The sequence below is a fragment of the Rhinolophus sinicus genome, chromosome 7 (genome assembly GCF_057876585.1).
Source record: "Rhinolophus sinicus isolate RSI-liver-muscle chromosome 7, RSI-T2T, whole genome shotgun sequence".
NCBI lineage: Eukaryota > Metazoa > Chordata > Mammalia > Chiroptera > Rhinolophidae > Rhinolophus > Rhinolophus sinicus.
This window is the reverse complement of record NC_142507.1, coordinates 42,652,463-42,665,194: the sequence shown is the minus strand read 5'-3', so window position 1 is coordinate 42,665,194 and position 12,732 is coordinate 42,652,463. Positions and strand designations below refer to the sequence as shown.

Genomic DNA, 12,732 nt, shown 5'->3' with positions numbered 1-12,732 from the left:
GCCCTGAGGTCTGGACGAAGGCCAGCGTGGTGGTGGCAGAGGGAGTGGGGTTTGTCCCCACACCCAGTGGGCGAGCAGTGAGCCTTTTTGGTTCAGTCAGCTGGCAACTGGGGCATATCCCTTCATCACTCTCCTTTCTCTGAAATGGGACTAAGATGTAAAAATTAAATGCTAACAGTTTTGAAATTTAGCTCATTTATTGGGCATGATTAGAAATGAATTATTACCGTGAAAATGAATTTTTTGAAAACTATGCTTACCCTTTTAAGTGCCAAAGGTTTTGTTTTAATGGAAAATTTTCTAAAATACTTATCTGCCTTCTTAGTCAACCATAAGACCCTGGGTCTAAGAAGAGATTGTGCTATAGCATGACTCACGGGCCTGAATGCTCTCGAGGACTTTTGACATAGTATGTGGGGCTGTTTTCTCCCAGATTTATAAGCATCATGCCATTGTCTTCTTGTTGAAGTTTACTTTTTTTAAAATAAATTTTATTGAGGATATTTGGGAACAGTGTGTTTCTCCAGGGCTCATCAGCTCCAAGTCGTTGTCCTTCAATCTAGTTGTGGAGGGTGCAGCTCACTGGCCCATGTGGGAATCGAACCGGCAACCCTATTGTTCAGAGCTCACGCTCTAACCAACTGAGCCATCCAGCTGCCCCAAAGTTTACTTTTTTTAACTTGCAGAAATTATAGTCCTTTTGCAATAATATCCTGTTCCTTCTTGCTGCTGTCCCTATCTCTACGTAGATACACTGTCCCTAAATTTGATTTGCTTTTTCTGTAAGCTAAGAAAACAAATTACTAATTTAGGCAATTCTAATAAACTTAGCAAATTGATTTAGAGTGATGGTCTGCAAGTTTCTCTTTGAGGTCAACTGCATACATTTTTATTGCATGGATAGTATCATCAGCGGTCTCCCTTGCTTGCTTTCACTGAGTGTGTAATTTGTGGAGGTTTCTAGATAATGGAGGTTGCTGTTCTCTGCTTTTAACACTAGAGTATTGTTGAGAAGGGAACTGCTTTTTTTTTTTTTTTTTTTTTTTTTTTTGATGAAGACAGAGCAGTGGAAAAGCAAACTGAGAGGTTAAATTATTGATGAGTCATAGAATTGTAAAGCTTATAGGGACTAGAAATGTTCCAGCCACCTCGCCTTGCAATTCAGTTGAGCTACTTAAAGTTCACAAGGCTTTAGGCAGAGCTGGAAATAAAATTCAGGTTGACTGTTTTCCCGGTGCTCGCTTCTGTATCATCCTGTTTCACAGAAAACTTTGAATAATTGAATAGGTTTGAAAACCTGTGTAATAGTTTATGTTTAGCCTTTCATTTCTAAGAATAGTTTCCGTGAGAACTGGAACATTCGTGACTTATTTTTGGCTCATGTTTTTATGCTCCTAGCAGTGCCATACTTGAACAAAACTGTTCTGGTAAGACTTTCTTCCTGCCTGCAAGAGCCTCACCCAGGTGGCGTTCCAGCAGACCTTTCTTGCATCTTACGGTGTCCTGTCTATTCCTGTGTTCCCTCGGTGGGGGTTGGAAACCTAAATCTTCAATTCCAAGCCTTTATGGGATCACCGGTGCCCTGCCTTTGTAGGTTATTTCATTTGATTCTGATTATTCCAGTGAGTAAAGGAGCATCATTCAGGTTTACTTCCGAGGAAATGGATTCCCAAGAGAGAAAATGGTCTGTGCCTACTTCCCTAACCAGTTAGGTCCTGGACTAGTCTTTTTTATACCCTTTTGTAGTTTTGTTTTCTCTCTGACAGGCTGTCTTCTGTAGATTAAATGGCTAGCATGGTTAGCCTTAATTTTTATCCTTCTGTGAGAGGTGTTCATAGGGTGCAAGCTCCGTGAGCACAGAACGTGTACTATCACTGCTGTTTCCCCAGTGCCCCAAGTCTCATAAGCCAACGTGTTTGTCAGGAGCAAGAATGTGTGAGAAGAATGGCATCCTTGAATCCACTCCCTTATTTACTTGCCAGAGAGGCTGTTCCTGAAGGCATGACGGTCGGGTCTTTGGCAAGTGTCTTCTAGCCTGGGGCCTGCCATGTGAAACTGACCCACGCTTGGTTGTGCCAGTGTCAGTTCTTCCAGTATTTTACTTTTGATCAGGTGTGTAACTAAAGATGGGCAGAAGTTTCTCATTACCAAGTTTTTTTCCAAGCTACAGTGACTCTTGGGACCAACTTCAAGTCCTCCAAGCTATAGTAACAGTAATTTAATTAGACTTCTGACTTAATTAGATGTGAAGACAGTTTTTTCCATGGAGAATGTGGTTTTGTGGCCTTTCTCTTTTTCCAGGTGGAAGTAGGGATTAGCCACAAGACCACAGAAATGGACTTCTGTGTTAGTTCATGGTCTCTAAAATGTGTGGCCCTCTGGCTTTAAAATGGGAGGCAGTAAATCTGTGGGGTCTTGCATCCGCAGCTATCAAGGTGGATGTATTTCGGAGGAGGCAGTACAAGCTCTTTCCTACTATCTAACTTAATGAATCTCCGAAAACTCATTTGGTTATAAATGCCAGGCAATGACTCCTGCTGTCTAGAGCTCCCCTACAGAGGTCAGTAAATGGCTGTGGGCGCCATCTGGGGCACTAGCAATCACTTCAGCAGGTGATGAACAAAAGACTGAATGTGACTCTGAAAAGGTTAATGTGTCAGTGAATAACGTTAGATGTGGCCTTAAGTCTACCTTAAAAATTAAGTCAAGACCACCTGTGTTAGCAGGCGCTCTCTGACTTATCCTGTAACTTGCTGTGAGCCAGTGTAATGCCATGTTTCCCCGAAAATAAGACCTAACCAGAAAATAAGCCCTAGCATGATTTTTCAGGCTGACATCCCCTGAACGTGAGCCCTAATGCGTCTTTTGGAGCAAAAATTAATATAAGACCTGGTCTTATTTTTGAGGAAACACAGTAAGAATGACCTGACATGGTCTGTGTGTACTTCTTATACCACCCTTTCATATATCCTTTTTTTCAGAATAAAAATAAATTATATAGTTTTATTTTTTAAAAATGATTCCTGCTAATTGGAGGTGCGTGGCAAGTAATTCAGTCAGTCCAGAAAAACTATAAAGAAAAAAACATCTCCATAAATTCTGCCAGTTAGAGATAGTTGCTGTTAATGTTTTGAAGACCATCCTTCTGGATATCATTTTAATCATAAACACACACACACTATTTTACATGCTATTCTTAACCTACTTTTTACTCAACATGCTATGAATATCTTTCAATGTCAATAAATACCTGAAGATTTTCAGTACAGTCGTATCTGGTGTATTGTTTTATTGCATAACATCTTATTTAACGAAGTTTCAATTCATCTAGAATATACAAATACGGTAATATGGCATGGGGTTGTTGTATGGATTAAACAATAATGTGTGTACGATGCTTAGCATAGTAGATGGTGTCAACCGATGGTCATTGGCGCCAATTCAACACCAACAGGAATCCCCAATTTGGGGTGCAGTGAAGAAGGAAACGTTAGGCGGTGCAAACAGCTCGTTTGTGATAGTCTGGCTGTGAAACAGCTGAATAGTGTTACAGCTCAATTATGAAACAGCACGGCTGTGAGGCGGCCCTGCTCTCCTCCAGTCTGCTCCACCTGCTCCAATCTGCTCCCCTCTGCCCTGCTCTGCTTTGGTGAGACTTTTTCAGTGTTTCAGTTCCAGCTGGTGAAACACAGCCTTTTATCTTTGGTAAAAAGGGAAAGTGCACAGCCAGTTAGAAGGGAGCTGACTTATATAAGTCCCTGCCTCTGGTCCCTGATTGGTCAGTACTCCTGTAAATGAGGATTCCAAATCTTTGCAGTTTGATTGGTCCAAAAGGCACTGTCCTGATTGGTCATAATGGAGCCACTCTGAATGGTTGGTGAAGATGCCGATGGGGATATAGCTCCAATTGGACAGGGGAAACCTCAGTCTTATTGGTTGAAATCCAATTCCAGGAACTCCTTCATAAAGGTTGGCTCATCTGGCAGGAACACAGTGTGGGCAGGCAGTTCAGTGCAAGAGGCAGGCAATTTAGTGCGGGCTTCCCTTGAGGTGTACTTTGTGTGAGAGGCCCCTGTTCAGGAATGGCAGCTTGGCTCTGTTTTTAAATTTGAGCCCAAATTAGCCTCCAGGAGTCTTTCTTGGTAGTTATCTTTCTGAAGACCTACAGTGGCCTACAGGAAGTGCTCAGCAGTTGTTCGCTGCAATAAACACCCAAGTGCGTAACATCTTTTGTAAAGCTGTGTACTTATCCCCTTATGATGAATTCCTAAGAGTGGCATTGCTGGGTCACATGGTGTGGACACTTTCAGTTCTGATTCACGTCACCAGATAGCTCTTCAGGAAAGTTGTGGCAGTTTGTACGTCTACCCACAATTGCACACAGGTGCTCTGCTCACCATCTATTTTGTTAAGCTTTTTTTCTTAAAGGTGGAAAATGTCATCACATTATTTTTCTTTGATTTTCTTTTGCTTACTAGTGAGATTAAATAGCTTTTCAGGTTATTGGCCATTTCTGTATCCTTTTATGAATTGCTTGTTTGTGTCCGTTGCCTGTTTTCTTGTGAGGTGGGTTTTGCCTTTTTCTTATTGATTTGAAAACTCTAAAATAACCCTTTGTCATGGTTACAAGTAATTTTTCCCAGTTTTTTTTTTTTTCCAACTGCCTTTTTGGTAATTTGCTATTAAAAGTTTTTTATATAGTCAAAGTAATCCCTTTATTATATTATGGGTTCTGGTTTTTGTATTATTTTTTTGTAACAGTCTTCTTGTTCTAAGATTATAAAAATATTCACTCATACTTCTAGGATTTTTATGATTTAACGTTTTGTATTTAAAATTTCCCTCTGTGTGGAATTTATTTGGGAGTGGGGTAAGAAAGGAGTTTGAAATCCAGCTTTTTATGTTTTCCAAATAGCTAGTTCTTCCAAACTCTTTCACCACTAATTTGCAATGCTAGTTTTATCATAAACTAAAAGAAACTTTGGGCCAGCCCAGTGGCTCAGGTGGTTGGAGCGCCGAGCTCCTAATGCGGAGGTCGCTGGTTCGCTTCCCACATGGGCCAGTGAGCTGCTCCCTGTACAGCTAAGACTGTGAACATGAACAACGGCTCTCCTGTCGGCGTGAGCTGCTTGGGCTGCTGTGAGCTGCCATGGGCAGCCCTGGGCTCGGGGAGCTGTGTCCTACACAACTAGACTGAGAAACCACGGCTTAAACCGCGGGGGGTGGTGGGGTGGTGGAGTAGAAGAACGGGGGGGACTTTGCCCAGTCTTGGACTTTAATTCCATTGATCTGGCTTTTTCTGTGCCTGTAACTGTGCTACAGGATTAATATTATCTCGCTCTAGATGTGGCAAGTTTTGTGCTCATCTACTCCTGATAGATCAAGTGACATTTTATATAGTTTTAAATTTCCTAGCTTCCTACCCTAGGGTATGATTAAGTAATCGGAATTACTGTATTTACTCTGTGGTCTCTCTGGATACTGACTTTCGGATTGTTAATCACACAAACAGCATACTTACGTGACTTCCCTTAATTTTGACTAGCTTCTAAATCATACATTTAGCTAACAGCTTAGCAATACGTAGTGGCCAGATCATGTTCCCTTTGTGCTAAATAATCTATGTCTTATGAAAACTATGTTACAGCAACACAGCTATTGTTCCCCAGAAATAAAACATGCTTCACAATCTCCCCCACCTTCTCCATTTAAATTGTCGTGTATACCGTAACACATAACATGATTTTTGTAACAGTGCTGGAGATAGACATTCACTCCACTTTCTGTTGGCTGGACTTCTTGACTCCTAAATGTTTTTATATGTTCGGTATTTTAACATTTTTATATGTTCAGTATTTAAATATTACCGTTTCCCCGAAAATAAGACCTAGCTGGACAATCAGCTTTAATGAGTCTTTTGGAGCAAAATTTAATATAAGACCCGGTCTATTATTACTATAATACAATATAACGTAATATAATTATAATATAATACCAGGTCTTATATTGATTTTTGCTCCAGAAGATGCATTAGGCTTGGTCTTATTTTCGGGGAAACACTGTATAAGCTATTCATTGGTAGTATTGTGTTGGAGGTTTGAGGTTTTCTTTCCCTAAAGGGATTATTCTGCCTTTCAGTTCTTTCTAGCCACACGCTTTGTCCTCTGCTCATATTTCTTTTATTCATCTTACTTTGCCTTGATTAGAACAATTGAGCCATAACTTATTGGTTGATTACATTCAGCTGTATATACCATTGGAAACCATGCCTGTTTTGAGTATATGATCCTGTGGTCTCTTCTCAGCTTTCTCTGGGTATTTCAAGCAGAAGACTTTTCTTCTCACACACCTTTCCTTTCTCTATTTTTATTTTCCTTTGATTCCCACCTTAACTTTTTTATCCTGATTTTGAAATTCTTATTTAACAAGTACTTAATGGTATCTACCGTATACCCAGCACTTCATTAGTTGGTGATACTAAAATTGTATTTCTGTTACCCTTTAAGGTTTTTCAGAATACTTGCCTGTATATTCATGTTTGTCCTACCTGCACAGCTACCTTCTACCAATATCTTGTTCTTGCTTCTTTGTGCTCCCGCCTGCCTCTGTAAGGCCTGCTTAAATCTCAGTATGCAGACCTTTCTTTCTCCATACTCAAATATTTGAATTTCTCTTCTGTATAGTCTGCTTCTGGCCAGTGCCCTCAAACACTTTGGTGTGTGCAGGACCCCTGGACCACATTTTGATATGTGGATGGAGTTGATGGTAACTACAGCCTGTGTGGCCTCCCCAGGCAGCCCACTCATCTCTGCAGCTGTGGGAGACACCTGGGCTCTACCTGGGTCCCCTCCCTACACTGTGGCCTGATAGTCAGCCAGGACAGATGTAGGCTTGCGTTTGTTTCCTGTCTCTCAGGGATTATTGTCCTTCGTTGAAGTCCAATGTCTTGAAAACTATTGTTTTATATATTTTGTGGGTTTTGTTTCGTTTTGTTTTGCTTTCCTAGTTGTTTCAGGTGGGAAGATAAATCTGATTTCCTGTTACTCCATCTTGGCCGGAAGCAGAAGCACTCTCAATAGAATTTTATATTTCATGCCCATTTCTGTCGTGGGGAAATTAAGTGGGTCTGGCCTTACCTTTTCACTTCATCATCCACCTTTTTAGAGCTTCACAAGTAGTTCTTAAAGAAAATGAATTTAATATTAATTGAGTGCCTTCCATGTGCTATGTTACATATTAGGCGCTAAAATGAGTAGGCTGGATCCCTGTGCCAGATGGGCTCCAAGTCTAGGGAGGGAGGCGTCGATGTTCTGGTTGCTATTAATATAATAAAAGTAACACCTATTTTGCAATATCTTAGATGCCACCACAATGTAGTGACATGTGTGCTATGTTAAATATAACAAATGATTAAGCATCAGAATTGATGGCCTTTTGCTGACACTTGTGCGTTCTGTCCCACCCGACCGTGACCAGGTTGCCCTCCCTTTCCTGGACATCTGCAATCCTCCCATTAATCGGGTGGAATTGTACATATGCTCTCGGTCCCCCAACTCTCCTGAATTTGTCTCCTTTCCTCCATATGATCTTTTCTTTCCATCTGAGCTTTGGTCTGTTGTTAGATCTGATTTCCGTTTTCACCAGCATAAGAATGTTAAACACTGAAATGTAAAAAAATAGCTTCATTTGCTACAGATGAATGAGTTTTCTTCATTGAGTTTGTTTATTTTCAAAAGTAAAATTTAACTGGCTATTGGGAAGGGAAGGAGAAAGGGTTAAGAGTAGCAGAAGACCAAAATTATAGTTAATAGATCGGTCCTACATTTCCAAAGGAACTCTTTGGATGATGATTGAGGTGAGCTGTCCTTTGAGTTGTTTACGTGAATCCGCAGGTTGCTAGTGACATCTAATCATCCTCCCCCTTCTGTGAATGGCCAGTAGGAAACTGTGAGTAATGCTAGTGTGCACTGACTGGGGCAGGTGTGTGGAGAATTGTGCAATGCGCTAGTGAAAGGTGCACGTCCTCATTGGCTCACGACTATCTCTATTGTGGCCTGATCAAGGTAGTCAGAACTCCAGTGGTGGATTTTTTTTTTTTATCCTAGTCGGTTGCTGTAACCAGAACTTTCCTTGGAAAGATAGCCTCTGTTTTGATGACTGCTAGCCCTGTGTGGCCTCTGCAGTGCTTGTGACAGCTCTGGATATTTCTGCTTCTCCTCAAGGAACTCATTGATGTGATTTCAGACACTGTATCCTTACTCAAGAGAACATGCCGTCTTGCTCTGTGTGGAATATCTTACAAGACACACTGCTGTGTCAGTTTTTAAGCTTCTGGTTCCAGATGTCGCTCGCAGCCCTACTTTTTCTCAGATGCTTGGCCGGCTTGCACGTATGAATAGCCTTTCTGTCCTGCAGAGGCTGTGAGAAGCTCTGCCTGAGCGTGTGAGAGTTAACCAGCGTTTACTGAGAAAGCCCTCTGTGAGGCACTGATTGTACTATTTACAGATTGTGCAGGAGATTCTGCTGACCTCAGAGGTCCTTACAGTCCGGAGGGGAAACAGCATAGGTGAATTTAGAGGCCCATTCAGGAAGACCACAAAAGAAAATAAGAAGATAAGCAAAACAGTTATGTTTTGAGTTCTGTTTCCTTAGGCGTCTCTGTTGGGGATTGGTGGCTTGAGTGACCAAGCGGCTGGCACCCCACCATTTACAGACATGTTCTATTTTGAGATTGTTTGTGGTTTGGGAAGGCTGTATAACCATTTTCAACAGATGCTTATTAAGTGCAGAACATTGTGGTACGCGCGGGGAGCACCGAGAAATATGAGGTGATCCTCTGCTTCTGAGGAACTGTCATATTTGGAAAGGCAGGGCATGTTGAAGGTTTTTTAAAATCTTAATAAGATGTAAGTCTTTATAAGAGAAAAGAATAATCATCAACACTTAGAAATACATACTAAACTATTAATCCCTCCGGGGAGCGGGGCTTGGAGTGGTGGGGCCTGTGGCAGGGGGAGAGGAGGCTGTTCACTTTTTCTATGTACATTTCTGTATGGTCAGACATTTTTACTAAGTGCCAATCTGGCCTTTTTGGAATTATTTCTTTGTCAGTTGAAAAAATGATAAGAGACTAGAATATTATACATACTATGTTAACCTTGAATATCTCTGTGTGATAGGATTATGATTTATGTTTTCTTATACCTCCCTATTCTTGTGTACATTTTCTATATTGGATATGTACTATTTTATAAATAGAGAAATAAAGTATTTGAAAACGAAAACCCAGAAGTACCTACAATGATTATTAAAACTACGTGCTTGCCATATTTTGGATACAATATATTAGCTTTCCCTTTTTTATCTCCTCACTCTCACCATAATTCTCTTAAGGTTGTTCTATTATTATTATTAATTGTTATTTTAAAAGGTGAAACAAGGGCATTTGCTCTTGCTTCTGTGCCTTGTCATTTTGAGTTAGCCTAGAAGCAAAAGGAATCCAACTATTAACTATTCAGCTACACTGTGAAGGCTGCCTAGAAAATTTTAAATTATGCTGATAGGGTTACAGTTATATCTGTCAATGTGGGCTGTGATCTCTTGTTTCCAAGCATCCTAAGAATACTTTCTGTATCTTTATATTTAGTGCTGTTGGAGAAAGCAATTAGATTGTCCCATGTCCCCATCTGGTGCAGTGAAGAAAACTCATCTGCTTGGCTTACTTTTGTACGAGAGAGAATTAAAATTTCCAAGTTGTTTATAATTCAGATTAAGTAGTTAAATCCTGTGTAGCTCAAATTTTGTTCTGGGAATCCATCTCCCCTTATAATTATGAACTTAATTACTTCGAAAGTAATAGTGTTCTGAATTATTTAAGGAAACCAAAGGTTGAAGCAGAGGTGTCATTTCTAAATGAATTTCTCTTTCTTTTTCCTGTAGCACGTGTTTGATGATCTCAGTGGCTCGGTGTCCTTGTCCTGGGTTGGAGACAGCACTGGGGTAAGTATATTTTGAGGCTATGAATTCAGCCTGGCAGGAGGATGGAGATTTGAGGAGTTTGAGCACTGAATGTTGCTACTTTCCGAAACTGTTTCCAGCCTCAGTCACAGAAATGCATGTTTGCGGGACAGACTGGCAGGAAGCTGTGGGGGGTTTGGTTTTGCTTCAGAACTGGAAACATCTGTGACCACTTTCTTCCATAGTAGGAAGATAGACACCTTTTGAGTCCCTGGGGGCTGCTTGGCACCAAGATGGGCAGGAAGAAGGAAGAGGAAAGAGAGTGCTATGTGCTGAGCAGGGAGCCTCACAAGACTTGGGGAAAACCCCTGTGTAGAAGCAGAAAACTGCATGTTACACATCTTGGCCCTTTCCCTCCAAGTTGTACTGTTCCTGTGTCCTTTCCCACCGTTATTGTTGCGGGACTGTGGTGCCCGTGGGCTCAGTGTTGTTCAGCTTCATCTGTTGTCCCTCCCCTACCACGAAGGAAATGCTGCCAGAGCTGGGGATGAGAGGGTAGTCCGTCAGCGGCTTTTCCCTCCTCATATGCACGTAGCGGGTCTCCCAGTAGGAGGCTGTGCTGAGGGTGATACATGGGCCTCAGGCTTTGAATCAGGGCTTGGTGTTGCCTGGCTCTGTGATCCTGCCCGGCCCCAGCTCATACCCTCCGGCGCTCCAGTAATGTATGTACCACAGCACTGAGGCACAGGACGGCCATCTCAGGAGCCTAAAGAAACAGAATTTTGGTGCTGAAGAGCAAGTTATAAATTTCTTTAACTAATTTTCAAGCTTCTGGTAGAATTTCTTTAAGCATGTCTCACTCAATTCCTTGTAAAATTTGAGTTGTGCTCTAATTTCCATGATTTGTCCATTTAGTTAAGATAGTCAATATCTACAAGATTTCTTGCTGTATGGCTATTTGAGACTTCCTAGCTTCTTGCACTAATCTATCAGAATCTTTTCCTCATGCATATTTTTATCTAGAAAAATATTTATTTAAGAAATTAATTTCATGGAGATCTAACAGCTGGGAGAAGAAGAAAAGGAGAGATATATGTGACACAGTGACCTCTATGGCAGCACCCACACTGTTCTAGCCTCTGTGAGCAGGAAGAGATGACTCTTGCCTGAGAAGATCTTACAATAATATGGATACAAATAGTTAAATCCTTCCTTTATTGTACTGTGTAGTTGATTAGCTCTACCTCACTGCCTCAAGTGTAGGTAAAATGGGACCATCTCAACAAAATGAGTTGAGACCTTGCGTCATTGCAAGCCCTAGTAACTTGGTCCTTCTTGGTTTTCTGACACATTACAAGATAGGCTACTACAAAGCAGGGCTGTTGGCAACCTCTCAGATGTTGATTTAATCCCATCACAGACAAACAATTGGACTGCCTTTCTTACTGACCGAATGCTTTTGTCTCTCTCCAGATCATTCTAGTCTTGACCACCTTCCATGTACCACTGGTAATTATGACTTTCGGACAGTCCAAGCTCTATCGAAGGTGAGATGCATGATATATGGTTGGGGCATAGACTGAGTAACACATCGTGAATATACAGTTTACCAGACATGATGGAGTCTAACAGTTGGTTTAAAAGATCTTCTAGGGGCCGCCCGGTGGCTCAGGTGGTTGGAGCTCCATGCTCCTAACTCCGAAGGCTGCCCGTTCGATTCCCACATGGGCCAGTGGGCTCTCAATCACAAGGTTACTGGTTCAATTCCTCGAGTCCCGCAAGGGATGGTGGGCTGCGCCCCCTGCAACTAAGATTGAACACGGCACCTTGAGCTGAGCTGCCGCTGAGCTCCCGATGGCTCAGTTGGTTGGAGCTCATCCTCTCAACCACAAGGTTGCCAGTTCAGTTCCTCGAGTCCTGCAAGGGATGGTGGGCAGCACCCCCTGCAACTAAGATTGAACACAGCACCTTGAGCTGAGCTGCCGCTGAGCTCCCGGATGGCTCAGTTGGTTGGAGCTCATCCTCTCAACCACAAGGTTGCCGGTTCAACTCCCGCAAGGGATGGTGGGCTGCGCCCCCTGCAACTAGCAATGGCAACTGGACCTGGAGCTGAGCTGCGCCCTCCACAACTAAGACTGAAAGGACAACAACTTGACTTGGGAAAAAGTTCTGGAAGTATACACTGTTCCCCAATAAAGTCCTGTTCCCCTTCCCCAATAAAATCTTTATTTAAAAAAAAAAAAAAAATCCTCTAGCCACCTGCAATTTTGACCAAACTGTCACATTCAGCACACTTTTAATATTTACTTAGCAATCTGAAGAGGTATGAAAAGGAATCTAGTTCCAAGGAGATTCGGTTGACCTGACTGGATGGCAAAACAATAAAGGAAGATGGAGGAAGCGTCTATAGGGGAGTGTGTTTATTAATTTAAATGGTTATTTGTGGGAAGGTAGCATGGAGTTCAACTGTCTTTTTACGAGCACAAAATGGTTTTCATATCCCTGAAGTAACAATTCTCACTGTACCTTCCAAGTGAATATATTTATCTAATTTGTTGAGCCCCAAACAGACTGTTTCTAGATCAGGAGGAGGCTCTGAGGTCAGACCTCCCAAAGTGCCTTGCAATGTTCGCGCTGGTAGTGATGGTGGAGCGTTTGTTCTAGAGCTGTAGCCTCTCTGGTGCCATTTACAATGTTTGAGAATTGTCTTCTCAAAGGTTCAACTTGATTCTTTTCCTTAACGGTAAAATTCAAGACCAGCTAACTCCCAGAAAT

At 41.8% G+C, this 12,732-nt stretch overlaps 2 protein-coding genes across 4 annotated transcripts in view; both read left to right on the top strand.

Annotated features, from left to right (window-relative positions):
- Nucleotides 1-12,732, top strand: part of PSRC1 (proline and serine rich coiled-coil 1) — a 97,281-nt gene that overhangs the window by 23,149 nt on the left and 61,400 nt on the right. The window lies entirely within an intron of this gene.
- Nucleotides 1-12,732, top strand: part of SORT1 (sortilin 1) — a 59,204-nt gene that overhangs the window by 9,248 nt on the left and 37,224 nt on the right. For all 3 annotated transcript variants that reach the window (XM_074318968.2, XM_074318969.2, XM_074318970.2), the window contains exons 2-3: nt 9,940-9,999; nt 11,431-11,504. In XM_074318968.2, the coding sequence (XP_074175069.2) occupies nt 9,940-9,999; nt 11,431-11,504 (134 nt within the window). The remainder of the gene's footprint in view (nt 1-9,939; nt 10,000-11,430; nt 11,505-12,732) is intronic.